This window comes from Phoenix dactylifera, chromosome 9, assembly GCF_051530095.1.
Source record: "Phoenix dactylifera cultivar Ajwa chromosome 9, Ajwa_hap1_PhDact_Kaust_v1.1, whole genome shotgun sequence".
NCBI classification, from domain to species: Eukaryota; Viridiplantae; Streptophyta; class Magnoliopsida; order Arecales; family Arecaceae; genus Phoenix; species Phoenix dactylifera.
The window spans coordinates 24,169,475-24,192,158 of record NC_143198.1 but is presented as its reverse complement, the minus strand read 5'-3'; the positions used below and the strand labels follow the sequence as shown (position 1 = coordinate 24,192,158).

Genomic DNA, 22,684 nt, shown 5'->3' with positions numbered 1-22,684 from the left:
TCCTCGATTTATTTATTGAGGTCGGCTACCTGCCAAGGTAGGGGCTCCGTATGGTGTGGAGACGAGAGACTTGGAGCAAAATTCTTGTTGGAATAGAGGCTTGGAGTACGTCTCTTCCCATCCCAACCAGGACTCCTTCATTGGGTATGATGACTCTAGGGAGATCGCTCTGGGCTTTGGCATCAAGAATGGTGACTGATTTGGCACGTATATTGTGTTGGTTGTTGGGAGTGGTGACTATGCTTAATAGGCTCTAGTCGAATTGATTCCGGTTGCGCTGCTATTTGCTATAAGCCTTGAACTATTGTGGTCAAGCTTGCATCTATTGTACAAGCTAATTAAAGTGCTCAGTGTTCATAAGTGCAGCGGGATGTACCGGTGGGATGTGTTTCAGACTCTGCAATAAACCTCGTGAGGCCGGAGCATGACGCTACGAGGCATGGGATGCACCGTGAGTTCTCCGTGACCTCATATTGATGATTTCTTCCTTCGTTTGATATTAGTATAGCTGAGCTTTCCTCTAGCGTCAATCTGTTGCCGCTAGATTCTGAACCGAGATCAGAGCGCTGCTCAGCTTACTTTGAGGTCAGTGAGAGACAAATTGAATGAGGTGACCGAGGTGAGGAAGAATTGATTGTCTTCGAGCATGACCTGCAAAAAGTCTACTTGCCGAAAAATTTTTGGTGGGGGATCCTTCGATGCCTTAGAATGATAAGGCAACAGTGTGCAAAGGAGAAATGTTGTAGAGTAGAGTCTTCAAATCAGTTTATCTAAAAACCTCCGAGCCACCTCTTTATATAGGGTAGCATATCGATTTGTTATCTGATTTGACGCGAAGTGCTGTAATTGCATGATAACAGTCAACTGCACATTTATAATGTGGAAACCATCCCGTATGGGCAGCACATGGTGGTAATTACGCTGATCATATGTTAACTGCAGTATTCCCAAAACTGACGATCTTTATTAGCACGAGCGGAATGGCTCCTTGATATTTACCAAAGTTGTTCACCTCGGCTAAGATCAATGCAAAGGAGGTCGGTTATTGAATATATCCAATATTTCCCCCCCATCACCTTTATCTTAAAAAAAAACTGAAAATAATAATTTGAAGCTAACTCTATCAGAAAATAAACAAATGAATGAATGAATAAATGAAAGTGACAAACGGTCCGATTGCTGTTAATCGTTGAATCACGATGTCAGGAGCTGACGAGCACCATTAGAACGAAATCAGCCACACGTCAGTAATCACAATCTTGGTGCCGGCTTCACTGCAATGAGTCCGTTTTCGGACTCGCAACCGCCTTGGTTCCAAACGGGCAAAATATCCTCTTTTTTTGATGACAAATATCCTGAGTTCTCTTGTGGCTAGAGAAAGGCAGGTTGAAAGCTAAGGAAGAAAGAGGGGACGAGGCAAAGAGAGGAGACAAGGCGACAAGAGCCCATGGATCAGAGACCCGACTGCAGCAGTGGAAGGGCGCACCAGTGGAGCCGAGTGGACCAACGGTCGGGACCTTAACTAGTTAACCTCCACCTATTCTTGCTAAGATTTGCTTGTGGGTCCCAGCCACCTCCTCTCCTCGAACAAGACTGGTGTGCAGCAACTTGTAAAACTTGCTGAAGGCTGTACCTGAATTTTAGCCACGGTAGTCTCTCCATCCATCATAATAGTCCATTTGCCTTCTGATTCTTCCATGGCAATGCACCAAGTTGAAGGCTGAGCTTGTATAAATAGCTTACGTTGTTTTATTTCACACTTTATGAGAAGTTACACGAACGCTAGAGCTCTGTTGACAATTACTTTGGAGCCCGCAAACTAGAAGAACACATGTATCCTCCTCTCTGCTTGATAAATATCATTTGTATCAGACTGTGGACTGTACATGAGAATTTGGTCGGCTTCACTATTCATAAAAAAAAAAATTCTCTTGAAGAGGAGATAAGCTGCTTTAACTGTGAAACATAGCCATTAACATGTATTATGAGATTCATGTATTTCCTTTAGTGGTTTTGATTCAACTATTCTCTTCAATAGAAGAAAATAACAGTACATCATGAGTGAATCTTTCAGCCCAAGCCTTATCCAACACATTGCCAAATATGACTCTTGAAGAGCTATAAGTGAGTTAATGTTTTTTTTACCCAAAAAAAACATGAAACGGAGGAATTGAATAGCTTATCCCAACCCACCATCTCGTTCAACCAAAATCCAAAATTGTCATACCAATTTAGAGGGTTATCTCAACTAACCTCAAGTTGATGCGCTGCCAACAACATTAGTCAAGTCGATGGCCGATTACTGCGTGAAGTTTATGGTCCCAACTAGAGTTTAACAAACTATGCCACAATACTTCCGCATACCGATCAGCCAAAGATCATGCATGATTTAAGCCCATGGCAAGCTTATTCAGTTTTTTTTTTGGTGGGTAAGATACATAGGAGACGCTGATTATCTTCTAGGGCAACCATTTTCAAGTGTCTCATGGAGCAGTTCTATTAGCATGTAGCTTTATTAGCTAATCTCCTTCTTGTATATTTTACTTGACCTGATAACACATTGTCCCCCTATTGCCTGACAAATTTCCACGATGTAAAAGGTTTGGTTCAAAGATACGTGGTTTGCACTAGAATGTTGCTTCTCTTTTCTTTAGAACTGATTTAAAAAAAAAAAATTACTATTCGACTCTATTGCATACAAGGAAAAGACAAAAGTTATACTGCCTTTGTCTGATATATATTGCTTTTATAGTGAGTTACAACAATTTAGCATCTTTGAAAGTTTGAGAATGCATCAAACTATTAGCACCCGTAAATAAAATTAAGCATTCTTATGTGCATGTGCCGGGTACATCCATTACAGCAGGAGACTCGCTTATTCTTTGATGCAGGCCTTTCATGTGCAATAAAATCCCCCATATTGGAAACAAAGTAATTACTAAATTTTTGATGGTCATAATTTAGTCATACAATGTCCGATTGAGATATTTTTTTAAAAAAAATTGAGTAGCCTTTTAAGCTCTACAACGAGAAGATTAAATTGGAATGAAACTTCTGAAATGGGCTAATCAAATTGAAAGTTTTCTTTTCGGATAAAACTTTGATCAGGTGTAATTCTTGATCCGAGAAGAATTATGCAGAGCCACAAATGGTAGAGTTGATTTAAAAGTCGAAATCTATCTATTTTATTTTTTTAGAATATTTCTAAATTTTATTTTTTCCAAAAATATTTTTGTTAGGCATATTTATTTTAGGATGCCTAATTTTATTCAAACTAAGAGAGAAGTCTAACCCAAATTTTAAAAAGGAATCTTGCTAGTATTATAAATAGGAGCCATGTATATAGATTATCAACGAAAGAATGACACACTTAAGTCCTGCTTTTGCAATACTCCTATTTTTTCTAATTATCTTTTGAGAGATTCTGAGTTAAATGGAATGAAGGAAATCTTTCTTCTTTCCAATCAGATCAGATCAGATCACGAGGGAGAGAGAGAGAGCGATCATGCTGGGTAGAATTACAAAATTAATTCTCATGCAGTCATGCCATACAACTTGCACATCACGACACATACGACCCATGCTGTAGATATTATCATTTAATGATATCCAGACCTAAATTTCTCAGCATGCGAATTCCGGGCCATTGAAATCTTTCCACCTTCAATAGCGTGTCACGAATGCAACCATCCACCACCCACCCATTCCCCTCTCAAGTCAAAACGAAGGATGACATCCAGTTCACAGAGGTCTTTGGATTTATTATCGGAGCAAAGCTTGGGATTTACCCTGAAGATTTCATGATAATTTTTGGACAGCGGGACTTCCAAATCTTTTTCCATCTGAACCCAAGGTTACTACCGTTCTCTTCGGCGGGGACCGGGCGATCTGTCCATCCCTCCCGCGTACCAGGGAGAGGGAGAACAGAAGCAATGCACACATGCTGGAAAAAAGCGTGAGCAGGGGCTGCACTTAAGTACATGCCTGTTATCATCGTCACTGTCATCGCGGCCGTGCTCCCCAGCCCCAACCACACGGCGGATGCGGCCAGAGCAGCGAGAAAAGCGTGACAGCGCAAAGAATGCATCGAGGCAGCTCGCTTGTTTCATCCTCACATACCGCGCCCTGCCTCAGGCTGTGACTAAAGCAAGCTCCTTGTCCTCCAAGGCTGCACTTGGATGCTAAATAATTAATCATTTTTTAGACAATTTTAATCATTGATATATATTTATAATCAGGTAATTAATGGATAAAGTTATTGTCTATTTGATTCGCGGTAGCTTTCTTTGTTTGTTGTTGGCTGAAAGCTGGGTGCATATTTATTTTTTTGGGTACAACGGCGACTCACACGCAATGAATGTGGGTGCAGCCCATAGATCAGAAAGGATAAAAAAATATAAGGACCATGGAACTAAGGAGAGATTTTTCTATTTAAAACCTCCCAAATGCTAAACCGCAAATGATGTCCTGAAGTTAGCCACACTGTTAGTCTCTCGCATTTCGAGTGTAATCGTGCTTGGGACATGAAATAAGAATTGGTAAAGGGCAAAATAAGTAACAGAGCTACCGCCTTCCCGAAGCGGTTTCGTTCTCGTTCCGGTACGGTAAGTGTACGCTAAGCTGTATCCAATCGGAAAACTCTTAGCGAGTCTGGGGTGTGGTCCTCACGTCGATAAGTCGACACGTGTCCACAAGCTCTCAAAGGTGGAGCATAACACGCGTCGCACGATGACCGGTGACCGTTCGGTAAACCAGCGGAATCCTCGGCCCAATGCCTTCACTATTCCCCCCTCCCCTTCCCCAGAGTCCCCACGGCCTGATGCCAACCCGACCACCCCCCACCCCTTCGAATCCCCTTTAAAATATCCAATGGAAGAATGACAATTCCATGCCTCTATCTCCTCTCTCTTTTCTTGGCCTGACCACCTAGTTTCTTCGCACCAGGACTTAGATAAAAGACAGGAGACAGGGGATACCGTTCCGATCGGGGACTTTTTTGGCGGCATCCCCGTCGCCGGCATGGAGAGCACCGACTCTTCATCGGTCTCGCTGCAGCAGCAGCCTCAGCTCCCCCCGGGATTCCGGTTCCACCCCACAGACGAGGAGCTGGTGGTTCATTACCTCAAGAAGAAAGCCGCCTCCGCGCCCCTCCCCGCCACCATCATCGCCGAGGTCGATCTCTACAAGTTCGACCCTTGGGAACTCCCAGGTATCTATCTATCTATCCATCTTCCCCACTAATTAATTCCTCCCACCCCTACTAGTTATTAATTAGCACCTCCTCGGGTTTTATCAGTTCTAATATTAGTTATTATGGGCAAATAATCCCACCACTGCTCTTCCGTATGGGTTTGTTTTTCATGTGCTCAGGCAAGGCCAACTATGGAGAACAGGAGTGGTATTTCTTCAGTCCCAGGGACCGCAAGTACCCCAACGGAGCGCGGCCTAACCGAGCCGCGCCGTCCGGCTACTGGAAGGCGACGGGTACGGACAAGCCCATTCTGACCTCAGGAGGGGCTCACAAGGTCGGGGTGAAGAAAGCCCTCGTCTTCTACGGCGGCAAGCCCCCCAAAGGGATCAAGACTGACTGGATCATGCATGAATACCGGCTGGCCGACAGCAGTCCCGGTAGCACCTTCAGACCGCCCGGCAGCGCCGCCGGCAGCAAGAAGAGCTCTCTCCGGGTAAAATTTCCTTAGCCGCCTGATAGCAAGAAGAGCTCTCTACTTGCACACGTACCCTGCGACACGAATTTCAAAAATTTTACGTTCTACCGCTCCGAATTAAACAGCATCATGCTGCCTAAAACGACACCACTCCTTCATGCACCACGTACATCGATCGTTCCTAGATAAACAAGAAAAAGCATGGAATTTCCACTGATTCTGTTAGGTTTTTCATCTTTCTTCCGTTCAGTTAGATGATTGGGTCTTGTGCCGCATCTACAAGAAGAACAGCACCAACAACAACAACGCACGGCTGGTGGACCGTGACAGGGAAGACTCCATGGATGATAGGATGGCTCCGCCAGCATTGACACAGCAGCCGGCCATCAGCACGCAGCCAAACCCAAGACCTCAACATCAGAGAGCTCCTAACAACTACACCGCACTGCTCGACAGTGATGAGACTTTCTTCGAGGGGCTGCTCACCACCGGGGATGTCCTGCCAACCAATCGCATGACCCAGTTGGCTGGTGGCCCAAGGCCTAAGCTGGACCTCTCCACCATTCCAACCAACAACAGCACCCGCCCCCCGAAACGAGCCCTCACTTCCCCATACTGGAGCGATGCAGGGAGGGTCACACCACCGCCACCCAAGAGATTCCAAGCCTGCAACAACGGCAGCAGCAGCAGCAACTGCACCGCCACCACCAACAACAACACCAGCAGCGGCAGCAACAGCAGCGCCGCCAACAACAGCAGCAGCAGCAACAGCAACAGCAACCACGTCGTCCACACGATCGCGGCGCTCCTCAATCAGTTCCCCCAGGGTGCGGCCTACCAACCCCAAACGATTCTAGGTTCGCTTGGGGACGGCAGTGCCATCTTCCAGCAGCCGTACCAGCTCTCCGGCGCGAACTGGAGCTCCTTATAGGAAAAGTTCCGGTGGTGTGTGTCGTTTCCTTCCTAAGTCCATTCATATGTACATAAGATATGCATAATCGCAGAAGGGGGAATAGCGGAATAGCTGCTGATACTAGAAAGCCACCATCTGGGTTGGATACGTGTCAGCTCTATGAAGCACAGGGGCCCGGTGACGTAGTGCTTGCTTTTCGATTGTGCAGCCAGAGATTCGGGTACGATCTACCCGGTTGTTTATAAAGACAGGAAGTATTCTCGTTTTTACAGTAAAATATACCGGGTTCCGTTAACGTAGTGGATCTGTTTCGGTGAGTTTCAGGTGGGATCGATTTGCTCTTATTGTATATCTTGATGCTGTACACTATAAATTTATATAAACCTTATTCACGTAGATATAAATTTACATACATATATATACAAGTACATGTGTTTCTTCTCTAGATGGGGAATCCATTACTTATATTTGTTACTTATAGTGACGGATGAGGAGTGAAATCCTTAACGCTAGAAGTGAAAGAAGAAGATTCGTTTTGAGGGCTGCAATCCTTCTATGACAAATCTATATCAAGAATCGTTGCTTCTTCCTATTGCCTCTGCTACCATATATTTTCATCATAGAGGTGAAGATTTGTATATGTGGTCTGAACATAGTGCTCGAAGCCATTGAATCAGGACCTCCACTCTTGTTTCTATATTCCCATGCATTCAGTACATACTGTGCTTTCTTTATCATTGCTTTCGTAAAGCATTGGAATCCAAAAATACTATTGAACATATCCTGGTGTTGGTTGGCATCCATTTAATGCCCTGGGCGATTGCATCGGGTTATTTAATAGCAGGTTAAGGTTTTTGAGTAGCATGTCACAGATTCGGCTATGCCCCCATGGGTGTCCTCAAACCCTCTCGAAGCCTATCAGAACTTCAAACTAGGGAACTATAGATGATTACGTGTCAGTTTTGCATTTTTCTTGTTTCCTTCTACACTAGTGTAACAATGTAATAAGTAGTACGCCCTTTAATCTTTCCATTTTTGTGACGTGGGTATGAAAGGGTTGAGCACTGTCATATGCTTGATTAATATCTATTTTTCCACAGGAAATCGCAATGTTCATTTAACCAGATATCAACCCGGTAAAGATCTCGTTTCAACTATATGGTGCTACTAGTAATCCCTTTGGTGTAAATGTTTCGGGTGCTCAGAGCCTCAGAAAAACCCACTTATCGTGTCTGGAAACCGACTATTAGATCACTTTCAGCCCCATTATTCCTTGTCTTATTATAATTTTGATAGTGCCTACCTTTTTTTTCTCTGTCCCCTTTTATGGAAGCTAATGAAATCTTCTCTCATTCATGTACCTCTCTCGATCTCCATCGATGTGCATGACAGGCAGAGGGTGAGATGGAGAGGATAGGGCATGTACATATCAAGGCCTTATCGAGTTGATGCTATAGATGGAAGAAAGGTTGGCTCGATTGGAAAAGAAGGTAGGCTCGGGCTTTAAGGGAGTTGAAATGAAGGAAACCTAAACAAACCACAGCATTGACACGCTGCAAAGGCCCGTTGGTGTTGTCTTTTCCCCGGTAACCCGTTTCGGGTAATTGGCCCGCCGCTGATGTGGACTAGACCACGGTTGCGGAGAGACAAATCCCATGGGCTTTCGCATTAAATCGTACCCTCCCTTATCCCATTCGGCTTTGTAGACGCCTTGACTTATTCCCCAAGCCAGATATTTGTGGCATCCTTATGGGCAAGGATCTTCTACTGTTTGCACTGCTATATAGTACCCAATGGCCACCATCAAAAACTAAATGATTGGCTGCCGCACGCCTGGACTTACTGCAGTTGGGGTAGAGCTAAAGGTAGCTTAAGAGGAAATATTCTATTCGAGGCGGGTACTTGATGCTGAGCGTTTATGCCTTGAGAGGGACTCCTATATGGTGATCGACTGGATTCGGAAAGTTGACAGATATGCTGATGGTCATCCTCTTATGTGTGATATCTGTAGATTGGCTCAGAAGTTGAGTGACTTTCAGGCATTACATGTATTTCGGGAGGTGAACAACGCAGCAGACTGGGTTGCCTTATTTGTTGTCCGGTACTCCGAAGAGATTATATGGACATATGTAGCAGACATACCTCCTACCTTGTACTCTTTACTTTCTTTTGATATGGCTGGATGTACTCACGTTAGAACTATATGAAATGTCTTTTCACCCAAAAAAAACAAACTAAATGACTATTAAATAAGATAACTTTACATATTATGTATGTATCTTGTTTGACATTAATTATGTGATGCAAATACGACACTGCAGTGGATCCTAGCTTAATTACTCTCCAAACCTAGTATTTGTGTAATTATGTGATGCAAATACGACACTACAGTGGATGCTAGCTTAATTACTCTCCAAACCTAGATATTTGTGGTTTCTCTCTCTCTGGGCCGAGGGTGGGGTTAAGGTTTGAGGGTGGTGATGGGGTGATGAGATAAGGAAATGTAAGTATATCCCAAGGGCTCATATGTCACGTCTCTCTCTCTCTCTCTCTCTCTCTCTCTCTCTCTCTCTCTCTCTCTCTCTCTCTCTCTCTCTCGCTAGGGGCCGAGGGTAGGGTTGGGCTTTTGAGGGTGGCGATGAGGTGATGAGACTTGGGCATGTAGGCATATTCCAAATTTCCAATGGCTCATATGTCATGCAAGGTGACAATTTGGGTGCTGTCCCATGCGCATGCACTTGGGAGAGGGCCCTCCCACCATCATATGTAATACAAGGAATCCCGTCCCTCCCTCAAGGGTTAATCCCCCAATTACTACTAATCACTTTCCGATTGTAGGTGAGTGATCAATATAACTTTACTGCACTAAAGGTTAAGGTTTTCCATATATATCCATCGGGTATAGCTACCGAAATAGGTGGGTTGAGAGGGTTATCACCATCACCCTCAGTGGACGAACCCATCACCTTACCTCACCCCAAGAATAATCTAGACTCCATTAAGTTCCATACTTCAAGGTTATCACGTGGGATAGCAGTTAGAAGATGAGCTTTGGTGTAATAACAAGCCTAATAAAGATCATGGTTCCATGGAAACAGTCTCTCCTTAAATGTGTATAAAGCTCACGATATTTGATCTTGTATTAGGTTGCCTTTTTTTTTTTTTTTTTGACCATAGTGATCATTTCTTCTTTAAAATCAGAAAAACAACAAAAGTTATTTTGTTCTATTGTTTTTCAGGGAAATATTTTGTTCGAATGCAACTTGTGTTCATATGGAAAGGAGCCAGGGTGAGTCGACCGTGCGAGAGGATAGGATGACATGGGTCTCACTTGTCAAATAAGTACATACCGACAGGCTGACGACTTCTACTGCTCACGCTTTTAAGTTTTTTTATATTTTAACCACGTACCGTTAACAGCCTCAAAAGAATGACTACGAGCCAGTTTAAAATTAGAGAACAACGTCATGATGCGACCCCCTCTGGAGCCGGATTTTAAATAACACGTTATCCCGGTATAAAGCCCCCGCCGAAACCGATACTAACCATTGGAACGGTAAGTATATATAGCAATTATTTTTATAATATGAAATATTCATCAAGATAATGAATATTATAATGTTATAACGGAAAATAATGGACAATATGGATAAATATCAGTGCTATCATTCCCTTCATTTTTAAATAGATGAGATATAATATTTTGGACTATACATATTTTTGAGGAAAAAATGAAATTTGAAAAATAGTTTGTTTAAAATAAAGTATAAGCTAAACATAATGATTGTTATTTTATGTTGATGGTCCACTATGTCAAAAAATAATGAAAAACAGTGAAAAATAATGGCAGTTATATTTACCTCAACTATAACAAATGCAAATGTCGCCTATAGTAATAAGCTATTATACCTGCATCATGCAGAGATAAAAATGAATGGCTTTCATTATTTGCTAATATGCTAAAAAAAATAATAAAGCAGGTATGTTGAAATCTACCATATTGATCATTACTTACATATGTTAAAATAGATATAGATTAAAAAGCAATAGATTCTAATGTTTAGATGATAGCATAAAATGATCTCATATCATTTTTTTAATTGAGCCTGTTTGATGTATAGGTTAAAGACTACTAAGATATGTGATTTTTAACTTCTAACATTTTTAGTGGTATACATTATGATCACAGTATGGATTTTCAATTTTGGATGTCCCCATTCTTGATTTTGGAATCAAATATAGGAGTAGTTACCCTTTTCTCTTGAAAAGAGTATAGTTCATCTGATTTATATGTGTATGCATATTGTTGCTGGTGGTCCAAACCGAGAACGATTGACACGACGGTGTGAACGGGGTTCCGCCTGAGTTGTCTTGGTTGGTGCTGGTTGCGCTCCACCTTCCGCCAAGGAACCTGCAAACAAGCCTTGCACCACCACCAAGGTGGTGATGGCCCTCCGACGGTCAAGTCAGAGGAGATTGGAGGAGGAGAGATGATAATCACAAGTGGGAGAGAGTGCTCTGGGAGGTATTGCTTACCCCCCCCTTCTCCCCCCAGCCGCATATATGCCTGGCTGGGAGGTCTCTCAGGGGGGTTTGTCGTCGTGGGGCACGATAGAATGGCCACTGACATGGCCGTTACGGGGCGTCGTGGAGCAGCGCCGGGTACGGTCATGGCAGGGCGTAGTGGAGCTCCGCTTTGTACGGTCGATACAGGAGATCGTGGGCAGCATCGGGTACAGCCGTTGCAGGGAGTAGTGGAGCAGGAGGCCGCGGCGTGCCTCTGGAGAATAGCCTGTCGTTATCAAAAGATCTCCGATTCGGGGTCGGAATGCTGGATCATAGGGCAGCCGACCCGGGGTCGGGCTGCGGAGCCGAGGAGGTCCGACTCGGGGTCGGAGTGCTGGATCATAGGGCAGCCGACCCGGGGTCGGGCTGCGGAGCCGAGGAGGTCCGACTCGGGGTCGGAGTGCTGGATCATAGGGCAGCTGTAGCTTTCCTGGATACGCGTGCCGATCACGTGGGGCATGGCGGCTCAATTCCCCCATAACAGTAGCCCCCCACTTCCGAGCCTGGAACCAGAAGGGGAACAGGTGAAGGGAGTGATGTTTCGAGATTGCCGCCATCCTTCGGAGAGGCGCGCGCGCTTCAAGCTTCCCGCCTTCTTTATGGCGTATGGCGGTTGCTGCTGACCTGGCAACCTGAGGATTTCGGCGGACATCCTTCCTTAATGGTGTCGATTCGCCTTTGGGGTGCGAGCGACCCTTCGGCGGCCAGGCGTCTTCTGGCGTCATCGAGGTGTCACTTGCCCTTTCGCCTATTTAATCGGGGGCCCTCCCCCGTCCGTCTTCTTCTTTACGGACATTTTCGAGTTTCTCCTTTGCGCTACCATTGTTGCCGCCGAAACGTTCGCTTGCTTTTCCTTTGACGCTCTCGGAGCCGTTCTTCCTCCTCTTCAAGTGAGTTTCCCACTCTTCTACTTTGAGCTTGTTGCTGGTGGTCCAAACCGAGAACGATTGACACGACGGTGTGAACGGGGTTCCGCCTGAGTTGTCTTGGTTGGTGCTGGTTGCGCTCCACCTTCCGCCAAGGAACCTGCAAACAAGCCTTGCACCACCACCAGGGTGGTGATGGCCCTCCGACGGTCAAGTCAGAGGAGATTGGAGGAGGAGAGATGATAATCACAAGTGGGAGAGAGTGCTCTGGGAGGTATTGCTTACCCCCCCCTTCTCCCCCCAGCCGCATATATACCTGGCTGGGAGGTCTCTCAGGGGGGTTTGTCGTCGTGGGGCACGATAGAATGGCCACTGACATGGCCGTTACGGGGCGTCGTGGAGCAGCGCCGGGTACGGTCATGGCAGGGCGTAGTGGAGCTCCGCTTTGTACGGTCGATACAGGAGATCGTGGGCAGCATCGGGTACAGCCGTTGCAGGGAGTAGTGGAGCAGGAGGCCGCGGCGTGCCTCTGGAGAATAGCCTGTCGTTATCAAAAGATCTCCGACTCGGGGTCGGAATGCTGGATCATAGGGCAGCCGACCCGGGGTCGGGCTGCGAAGCCGGGGAGGTCCGACTCGGGGTCGGAGTGCTGGATCATAGGGCAGCCGACCCGGGGTCGGGCTGCGGAGCCGAGGAGGTCCGACTCGGGGTCGGAGTGCTGGATCATAGGGCAGCCGACCCGGGGTCGGGCTGCGGAGCCGAGGAGGTCCGACTCGGGGTCGGAGTGCTGGATCATAGGGCAGCTGTAGCTTTCCTGGATACGCGTGCCGATCACGTGGGGCATGGCGGCTCAATTCCCCCATAACAGTAGCCCCCCACTTCCGAGCCTGGAACCAGAAGGGGAACAGGTAAAGGGAGTGATGTTTCGAGATTGCCGCCATCCTTCGGAGAGGCGCGCGCGCTTCAAGCTTCCCGCCTTCTTTATGGCGTATGGCGGTTGCTGCTGACCTGGCAACCTGAGGATTTCGGCGGACATCCTTCCTTAATGGTGTCGATTCGCCTTTGGGGTGCGAGCGACCCTTCGGCGGCCTGGCGTCTTCTGGCGTCATCGAGGTGTCACTTGCCCTTTCGCCTATTTAATCGGGGGCCCTCCCCCGTCCGTCTTCTTCTTTACGGACATTTTCGAGTTTCTCCTTTGCGCTACCATTGTTGCCGCCGAAACGTTCGCTCGCTTTTCCTTTGACGCTCTCGGAGCCGTTCTTCCTCCTCTTCAAGTGAGTTTCCCACTCTTCTACTTTGAGCTCTTCATACTTTTTCTTTTTGTACTAGTGCACCCCAGTCGTTCCGGCCTTTCCCTCCTTCTTGACCCCGTCCTGACCGTAGATTGGCCATTAGGGATGGGCGAAGTGGGAGCAGATAGCATCAAGTCAAAACTGGTCGCCGAGGACTTAGACGGATTTGTGGCTCGGTACCACCTTCCCGAGGCCTGCAATGTCACGCTCCCAGGGCCTGAGGAGAGGATGTCTCATCCTCCCCGAGGGAAGATCGCCATCAATGAGGGCATCCTCCAAGCCGGGTTCCGCTTTCCCCCTTCAGACCTAGTCTTACAGGTGCTCCGGGGTTTAGGAATGGCACCGACGCAACTGGTGCCGAACTCGTGGCGTGCTCTGACGGTCTTCCAGGTTCTCTGTCGCTTGCATGCGATTCCCGCCACCTTGAACGTTTTCTGGGAGCTCTACGGCCTGAGCGGCCACCCCCAGGACAAAGGGTGGTGGTGCTTCGCAGCGCGGCGAGGGTGCGGCCTTGTCAAGGAGGGTCCTACCTCCATTCACCACTGGAAGGAGCGCTTCTTTTTCGTTGATGCAGACCCCTCCTGGGAAATCAGGGCAATCTGGGGGACGCCGGTGAAGTCCCCAATTGGCCTGTCGAAGTTGTCGAGGGAGGAATCCGAGGGCGTCGCCGCCTTGAAGGGGTTGGTCGCCGAGGGCCAGCTTCCCCCGGTGGGCCGCCTCATTTCTGAGGATACCTTGGTGAACGTCGGTTTGAGCTCGGTCCCCACCGACCGTGAGTCCGCCATCGTTTCTTTAGCTCTTTTCTTCTCTTTCGTTCCTTCTTCCTTTCGGTTTCTCAGTCCCTGACCATCCCGTCCTTCTTGCAGAGGTCGACGACGTCATGCGGTCGGTGAAGTCGAAGGCTGTTGGTAGGGCGTCCCTGCTGGAAGCAGTCCGGAGGAGGAAACGAGCTCTTCCGAGCGGGGCCCCACCGGCGAAGAAGTCCCGTAAGGAGATACCTCCGATGCCGACCAACGAGTCCGGGCCCACCGGTCAGGGAGATGTCGTGGGCACCGACCGGCAGCTGACGCTGTACCAGCCCTCCGGTGGTAAGGTTGCCGCTACTCCGGAGGTGCCACCTGAGCCTGCTCAAGACGGACGGGTCGGACGTGATCGGTCCCCGACCCGGCCTTCGACTCGGTCGGCTCCTGATGACTCGAGGAGGGACGCGCCGAGGCCCCGGCCGAGCGGGACCCTATCAATTCCTGGGGCGACCCCCGCCGCGAGCGTGATCAGCCGGACTCTTCCCCAGGCGATGGATAAGGGTAAGGCTGCAGAACCACCATCCGGCTCCGGGGAGAAATCGGGGTCTGCCTTCACTACCGATGGCGCCCGAAATCTCATCGAAACAGTGTTGCTGGAGAAGGACCGTCGGCGGGTCCGGGAGTTGGATGTCTCTGACGTCGGGGCCGCCAGCTGCGTCTGTCTCATGTCGGTGAGTGTTCTTCTGGCCGTCTTTCACCATTTATTGGCTCTGTTGTTCTCCGCCTGACTCCCTTATTTTTCCTATTTCTTAGCTCGCCCAGTACATGATCCGTCTGGAGGAGTGCTACAAGGAACAGGCGGGGCTTTTGGCGAAGGCCGAGGACCGGCTGAAAGCAATGGAAAAGGGAGGCCGGGCTGCGGCAGGCAGGACGACCGGGGACCTCGAGGCGAGGCTCCGGGAGGCCGAAGAGCGGGCACTCGGCTTCGCCGCCCTGGAGGAGCAACTGTCAGAGGCTCGGGAGCAACTCAAAGCCGCCTCGGGCCTCGAAAGCAGGGTCAAGAAGGCGGAGGAACGGGCTGAAAAGCAGTCCCGGAAGATCGCGGACTATCGAGAGCGGTGGGAGAAGGCCCAGCGGTCTGCCGACAACGCCTGCGACCGAATCCGCTCTTTTGAAGCCAAACTAGGCGAACTGGAGTCGGCCCTGGAGAAGTCATGCACGGACGTCCAAGAGCTCCGTTCGCGCCTGAAGGAAGCCGAGGCCGCTCGGGTTGCTACCGAGGCGAAGCATAAAGAGGCTCAGGCTGATCTGCTGAGGGTCTCCTCTGAGGCCGAAGGCCGGATTGTGGCGAAGGTCTTGGAGGCCAAGGCTCAGATTATGGAGCGAGCTGAGGCGGAGCTGGCCGAGAAGAGGGCGGAAATCGGGCGTCAGGCGGTAGAGGCTTATCGCCAGTCCGCCGAGTTCGCCCATGATATGTCGGAGGCAGTGCGGACCTATCGCCAGTCTGACGAGTTTGTCCATGACGCGTCGGACGCGGGGGCCGAAGCCTTCACCTTGGGCTTCGAGGAGGGCCTGGCAAGGGTGTCGGCTAAGTATCCCGAAGTTGACCTGAGCGAGATCTCCCTCCTGGACTCCTCTCCGGCGCCATCGCCTGCTGGTTCTCCTGCTGCTTCCCTACCTCCCGCGGACGAGCCCGGCGTTCCCGACCCGGGAGTTCCTCCAAGCTGACCTCTTGTACCTTCCATTGTCTTTTTTATTTTTGTATGTCGGCGTTTTGCCCAATTGTATGGGCCTCGGCCCTGAAAATTAATGCACGTTGAATATTTCTTCATCTCGCCCTCGTCCTCTTTTTTTTTTTTTTTTAGCTCTTGGTTGCTTCTTGCTGACTTTTGATTCCCGAAGTTCTTCCGGCGCTAGGCCAGGCATCCGAGGGTTAAACCTCAGGAAACTCTTCCGGCGTTAAGCCAGGCATCCGAGGGTTAGGCCTCAGGAAATTCTTCCGGCGCTAAGCCAGGCATCCGAGGGTTAGGCCTCAGGAAATTCTTCCGGCGCTAAGCCAGGCATCCGAGGGTTAGGCCTCAGGAAACTCTTCCGGCGCTGAGCCAGGCATCCGAGGGTTAGGCCTCAGGAAACTCTTCCGGCGCTAGGCCAGGCATCCGAGGGTTAGGCCTCAGGAAACTCTTCCGGCGCTAAGCCAGGCATCCGAGGGTTAGGCCTCAGGAAATTCTTCCGGCGCTAAGCCAGGCATCCGAGGGTTAGGCCTCAGGAAACTCTTCCGGCGCTGAGCCAGGCATCCGAGGGTTAGTCCTCAGGGAATTCTTCCGGCGCTAGGCCAGGCATCCGAGGGTTAGTCCTCAGGGAATTCTTCCGGCGCTAAGCCAGGCATCCGAGGGTTAGGCCTCAGGAAATTCTTCCGCTCGCTGGTCGACCAAGGCTGGCGCAAGCCGAAGCGACCGGTCGGGGCTTCCGGCTAGTCTGCTCCCGGGATGATCATCGGGTTAGCCAGGCATCCGAGGCCCGAGCCTCGGGAGATTCCACTCGTTGGTCGGCCTAGGCTGGCGCAAGCCGAGGCGACCGGTCGGGGCTTCCGGCTAGTCTGCTCCCGGGATGATTATCGGGTTAGCCAGGCATCTGAGGGTTGTCAAGCCTCAGGGAAATTCCGCTCGTTGGTCGGCCAAGGCTGGCGCAAGCCGAGGCGACCGGTCGGGGCTTCCGGCTAGTCTGCTCCCGGGATGATCATCGGGTTAGCCAGGCATCTGAGGGTTGTCAAGCCTCAGAGAAATTCCGCTCGTTGGTCGGCCAAGGCTGGCGCAAGCCGAGGCGACCGGTCGGGGCTTCCGGCTAGTCTGCTCCCGGGATGATCATCGGGTTAGCCAGGCATCCGAGGGCCGAGCCTCGGGAGATTCCACTCGTTGGTCGGCCTAGGCTGGCGCAAGCCGAGGCGACCGGTCGGGGCTTCCGGCTAGTCTGCTCCCGGGATGATCATCGGGTTAGCCAGGCATCTGAGGGTTGTCAAGCCTCAGGGAAATTCCGCTCGTTGGTCGGCCAAGGCTGGCGCAAGCCGAGGCGACCGGTCGGGGCTTCCGGCTAGTCTGCTCCCGGGATGATCATCGGGTTAGCCAGGCATCTGAGGGTTGTCAAGCCTCAGAGAAATTCCGCTCGTTGGTCGGCCAAGGCTGGCGCAAGCCGAGGCGACCGGTCGGGGCTTCCGGCTAGTCAGCTCCCGGGATGATCATCGGGTTAGCCAGGCATCCGAGGGCCGAGCCTCGGGAGATTCCACTCGTTGGTCGGCCTAGGCTGGCGCAAGCCGAGGCGACCGGTCGGGGCTTCCGGCTAGTCTGCTCCCGGGATGATCATCGGGTTAGCCAGGCATCCGAGGGCCGAGCCTCGGGAGATTCTACTCGTTGGTCGGCCTAGGCTGGCGCAAGCCGAGGCGACCGGTCGGGGCTTCCGGCTAGTCTGCTCCCGGGATGATCATCGGGTTAGCCAGGCATCTGAGGGTTGTCAAGCCTCAAGGAAATTCCGCTCGTTGGTCGGCCAAGGCTGGCGCAAGCCGAGGCGACCGGTCGGGGCTTCCGGCTAGTCTGCTCCCGGGATGATCATCGGGTTAGCCAGGCATCCGAGGGCCGAGCCTCGGGAGATTCCACTCGTTGGTCGGCCACTTGTCGCTCGCCGCCCATCGGGGTTTCTCTGTGCCCAACCGCGACCGTGTTTCTCCTCTCCTCCAAGCGTTGCCTGGGGGGAACACGAGAAGGGTATTAAACGCTAATTAATGCGTTACCTGGGAAATCGGATCGCTAGTTGCTGCTGGTGAGGAGTGTTAGTTGAGCGGCCGCGATACGCGGGTTCTTCGAGGAGGATGCGGCCTGGGCGCGAGCGGAGACACGTGGACCTAGGGGTATACGTCACCCGGATCGTCCTGCACAAAGAATGCGATTTAAGGAGAATGACGCTTAGGAAATCGCGGGGAGATACGCCTCGGGAGCCGGAACGGCTCCGGATTCAGTGCGCCTGCATTTATTGGAGCCACCCGTATCGGAACTACCAGGGGGCCGCAGCTTGGCTATAAATACAGGTGCAGGTACGATGGAATTTGCTAAGCCGGAGCTGCAGGTTGCCATGGATCGCGGACCTCCTCCTTGGCATATGACTGAGAGACTCCTGTCGAAGGAAAGGGGAGGCGCTCCCCTTACAACTTCAGCCAACTAGCCGTTTCATCTGGGATCAACAAGGAGGGTCTCCCCGGCGGAACTCCGCTCTAGGCGTTTCATCCGGGATCACATCTCCCCTCCTTGAAGTTCAGCCTCCCGGTTGAGCTCTGCGCCGGACGCTCAATCCGGGACCGCGCCTCCATATACTCTTCCCCCTCGAATCCCTTCTCTTTCCTACCACTGGGGAAGATGGGAATATCCTTTGGAGGCGGCGTTCCCCTGGGGGCAGCGGGAGCTTCTTCTGCGGCGGCTCCTCCTCTTTTTGGTGAGGTGCTGGATGGCGCCTCCGGTTAGAAGCACCCACTTCTGGTGGGACTGCAGCCGCCCTGGGTTGAGGGTTTGGGTCCCCACCTCTTCTTTACTTTCTTTACTCCCTAATTCCCCTCTGGGAATTCCTTGTAATCACACGAGCACGCCACTGTAACCAGAAATTATTGAAATGAAAAGTATTGCACCTTTTTAAATTGTCTTTCTGGCCTTGTTGTTCTACTGGTAATACATCCGCAGGTTAGCGGAATTCCAGCCCCTTGGAATTTCTCGGCCATCTAGGGCTTCCAACTGGTAGGAGCCAGGTCGGTTTACCCAACGAACTTTATACGGGCCTTCCCAATTTGGCGCTAGCTTCTCACCTTCCGTAGGTTGAGATGCCTTAGCTCGCCTCGGCACCAGATCTCCAATTCTGAAAAGCTTCGGTCGGACTTTGGAGTTGTAATATCGGGCCACCCTCTGCTGATACATTGCCATCCGTACCTGAGCCATTTCCCTTGCCTCTTCCAAGAGATCCAAGTTCCCTCGGAGTTGCTCTGAATTGGCCTCGGGTCGGTGCGCGGCCACCCGAGGCGAGGGGAGTCCGAGCTCCACGGGGGCAACGGCTTCCGTGCCATAGGTTAGGCTGAAAGGCGTCTCTCCAGTAGGAGTCCGTTGTGTGGTCCGATACGCCCAAAGGACATTCTCGAGTTCCTCGACCCAAGCTTGCCCCGTCCGGCCGATCCGCGCTTTGATACCTTGGAGGATTGTCCGATTTGTGACCTCGGCCTCGCCGTTGGTTTGGGGATGCGACACGGATGTGAACCGATGCTCGATCCCAAATTCCTCGCAGAAGTCCCGGAAGTGCTTGTTATCAAACTGTCGACCGTTATCCGAGATGAGGACCCGAGGTACTCCAAATCGGACAATGATGTTCTTCTTCACGAACTTCCGGACTTGTGCCTCCGTGATGGTGGCCAGTGGCTCTGCCTCCACCCACTTGGTGAAGTAGTCGATGGCGACAATCAAAAATTTCCGCTGGGCCGAAGCGACGGGGAATGGTCCGAGGATATCCATTCCCCATTGTGCGAAGGGCCAGGGCGCGGTGATTGGCGCCAAGGGGACAGAGGGGACTCTCTGGACGTTGGCGTGGCGCTGGCAGGCGTCGCATTTCCGCACGTGGTCCTTCGAGTCCTCCATCAAGGTCGGCCAATAGTAGCCTCGCCTCATGATCTTATGCGCCAAGGATCTAGCCCCCAAGTGCGATCCGCAGATGCCTTCGTGGACTTCGCCGAGGGCGTAGGCCGCTTCCGCGGGGCGGAGGCACCTTAAGAGGGGGGCGGTAAACGAGGTCCGATACAGCCTCCCTTCATAAAGTACGTAGTGGGCGGACTTCTTTACAAGCCGCCGGGCCTGATCTTCGTCTTCAGGGAGGATTCCTTCGGCGAGGTAGGCGACGAGCGGGTCCATCCAAGACGGCTCCGGATCAATTGCCATCACCGCTCCAGCCCCGTCAAGGCTCGGGGCATCCAGGGTCTCCAGGTAGATTGCCCTCGACAAGTTGTGCGCGTCTGCGTACACTAGGCGGGACAACCTGTCGGCCCTGGCATTTTCGCTCCTCGGGACCTGCTGAATGTCAACACTGCCGAGGTCGGGAATGAGTGTTTGCACCTTCCGGACGTAGCTCTGCATGGTCGGGCTCCGCGCCTCGAACTCCCCTCGAACCTGCCCGACCACCAGCTGGGAGTCGGTGAAGACTTTCAGACGCCGGATGCCGAGCTCCTTGGCGAGTTTGAGTCCCGCGACTAGGGCCTCGTACTCCGCCTCATTGTTGGTCACTGGAAATCCGAACCTCAAGGCATACTCGGCTATCACTCCATCGGGATTGGTGAGGACCAGCCCAGCCCCTCCACCTTCAGGGTTCGACGACCCGTCAATGTGGAGCGTCCAGATCGGGAGATCGAGGCTGGGTGTCTCCGGCGGCTTAGGTTCCGCCTCCTGCACAGTGCACTCAGCGAGAAAGTCCGCGAGTACCTGGGCCTTGATGGCTGGTCGGGGCTGGTAGCGGATGTCGAACTCACCAAGTTCTACTGCCCACTTCACCAGCCGTCCCGCATTCTCTGGATTGCTGAGAATCTGCCGCAGTGGTTGATCGGTCAAAAGGGTGACAGAATGAGCCTGGAAATAGGGGCGAAGCCTCCTGGTCGCAGTCAGCAGCGCGAAGGCGATCTTCTCAGCCTTCGTGTACCGCGTCTCGGCATCCCGGAGGACTCGGCTGATGTAGTATACAGGCTTCTGAAGTCTTGCCTCTTCCCGAACCAGTACTGCGCTGACTGCGGTTGGGGAGACCGCCAGGTAAAGGTAGAGCATCTCCCCCTCTTGCGGCTTGGACAGCAGGGGAGGAGACGCCATGTACTCCTTGAGCTGGTCGAACGCCGCATGGCATTCGGCCGTCCAGAGGAAGTCTTTTGGGCGCTTCAACACCTTGAAGAATGGTTGGCAGCGTTCGGCCGACTTTGCCACAAATCGTCCGAGCGCGGCGACCCTTCCAGCGAGCTCCTGAACCTCCTTCACTTTGGTCGGGGGGGACATATCTTGGATGGCTTTGATCTTGTCCGGGTTGGCCTCGATCCCGCGCTGGTTGACAATGAAACCGAGGAACCTCCCGGCCGAAGCACCAAAAGCGCACTTCGCTGGGTTTAGCTTCATGCGAAACTTTCGCAAGGTGGTGAAAGTCTCCTCCAGATCTGCAATGTGCTGGTCTGCATGGCGGCTTTTTACCAGCATATCGTCCACGTACACCTCCATATTCCGGCCGATCTGCTCCTTGAAGATTTTATTGACGAGGCGCTGGTAAGTGGCGCCAGCGTTCTTCAGACCGAAGGGCATTACCTTGTAACAGTACAGCCCCCGGTCTGTTATGAAGGCAGTTTTCTCCTCGTCCTGTGGAGCCATCATTATTTGGTTGTAGCCGGAGAAGGCGTCCATAAAAGACAGTAGCTGATATCCGGAAGTCGCGTCGACCAGTTGGTCTATCCGTGGAAGCGGAAAGCTATCCTTGGGGCACGCCTTGTTCAGGTCGGTGTAGTCGACGCACATCCTCCACTTCCCGCTCGCCTTCCGGACAAGTACGACGTTTGCCAGCCACTCGGGGTAGCTCACCTCTCTTATGAAACCTGCCTCCAAGAGTTTGTCTACCTCCTGGTCGACCACCCTGATCCGATCCGGGGCACAGTGTCTCTTCTTTTGCTTTACCGGTCGGTGGGTCGGGTCGACGTTGAGGGCGTGAGAAACGACCTCCGGGTCGATCCCAGGTACATCGGCCGCCGACCAGGCAAACACATCTGCATTGGCTCGGAGGAATTCCACTAACCGGAGCCGAGCTTCCAAGTCGAGGTTGGCACCGACCCGGACCGTGCGGTCCGGGCGGCCTTCTTCGAGGGGAACTTCGATTACGCCCTCGGCCGGCTCCCCGTGCCGCAAGGCCACTTCGTCTCTGGCGTCAAGTGACTCGACGCTTAGGGCCTCCATGGGCTTCTTCCCTTTGAGAGTTGCTAGGAAACACTGCCGTGCGGTCGGCTGGTCACCTCGGACCTCTCCAATCCCGGCCGCTGTGGGGAACCGCATGAGCAAATGGTAGGTAGAAACCACCGCGCGAAGGGCGTTCAGTCCGGGTCGTCCGAGGATAGCGTTGTAGGCCGAGGGGACACGGACGACCAAGAACCCGAGCCGCACCGTGGCTTCTGCGGGTGCAATGCCCGCAGTCACAGGCAGCTCGATGACACCTTCGGCCGAGATAGCGTCTCCAGTGAATCCTATGAGGGGGGTGGATGTTTTGTGCAACAATTGTCGGGAAAAGCCCATCTTTTGGAAGGCCTCGTAATACAAAATATCAGCTGAGCTTCCACTATCCACAAGAACACGCCTTACATCATAGTCCGCCATAGTGAGAGAGATCACCATGGCGTCATCGTGGGGAGTCTGAACCCCCTTTACATCTTCATCGCAAAAAGTGATTACATTTCCGACCCGCTGCCTCTTCGCGACGGCCACTCCTGATACTTCCGCCGAGCCCCCTGCGTTCCTCACGGGCCGAGAGCAGCCCCCAGTGATGGTGTGGATCACTCCCGCAACGGGTCGATTCTGCTCCCGAGGCTCCTGAGGGGCCGGGTCGGCTGGAC

At 51.6% G+C, this 22,684-nt stretch overlaps 2 protein-coding genes across 2 annotated transcripts; both read left to right on the top strand.

The window, feature by feature from the left end:
- Positions 1-4,788: 4,788 nt before the first annotated feature.
- Positions 4,789-7,024, top strand: LOC103714608 (NAC transcription factor 56). The gene is made up of 3 exons (XM_039131762.3): positions 4,789-5,209; positions 5,371-5,684; positions 5,917-7,024. The coding sequence occupies exons 1-3, from the start codon at positions 5,020-5,022 to the stop codon at positions 6,595-6,597; spliced, it is 1,185 nt and encodes a 394-aa protein (XP_038987690.3). The 5' UTR covers positions 4,789-5,019; the 3' UTR covers positions 6,598-7,024.
- A 4,416-nt stretch (positions 7,025-11,440) lies between these two features.
- Positions 11,441-15,877, top strand: LOC149752902 (uncharacterized). Its single transcript, XM_089925448.1, has 3 exons — positions 11,441-14,075; positions 14,170-14,777; positions 14,860-15,877. Exons 1-3 carry the CDS (start codon positions 13,409-13,411, stop codon positions 15,772-15,774), a joined length of 2,190 nt encoding a protein of 729 aa, XP_089781574.1. The 5' UTR covers positions 11,441-13,408; the 3' UTR covers positions 15,775-15,877.
- Positions 15,878-22,684: the final 6,807 nt, after the last annotated feature.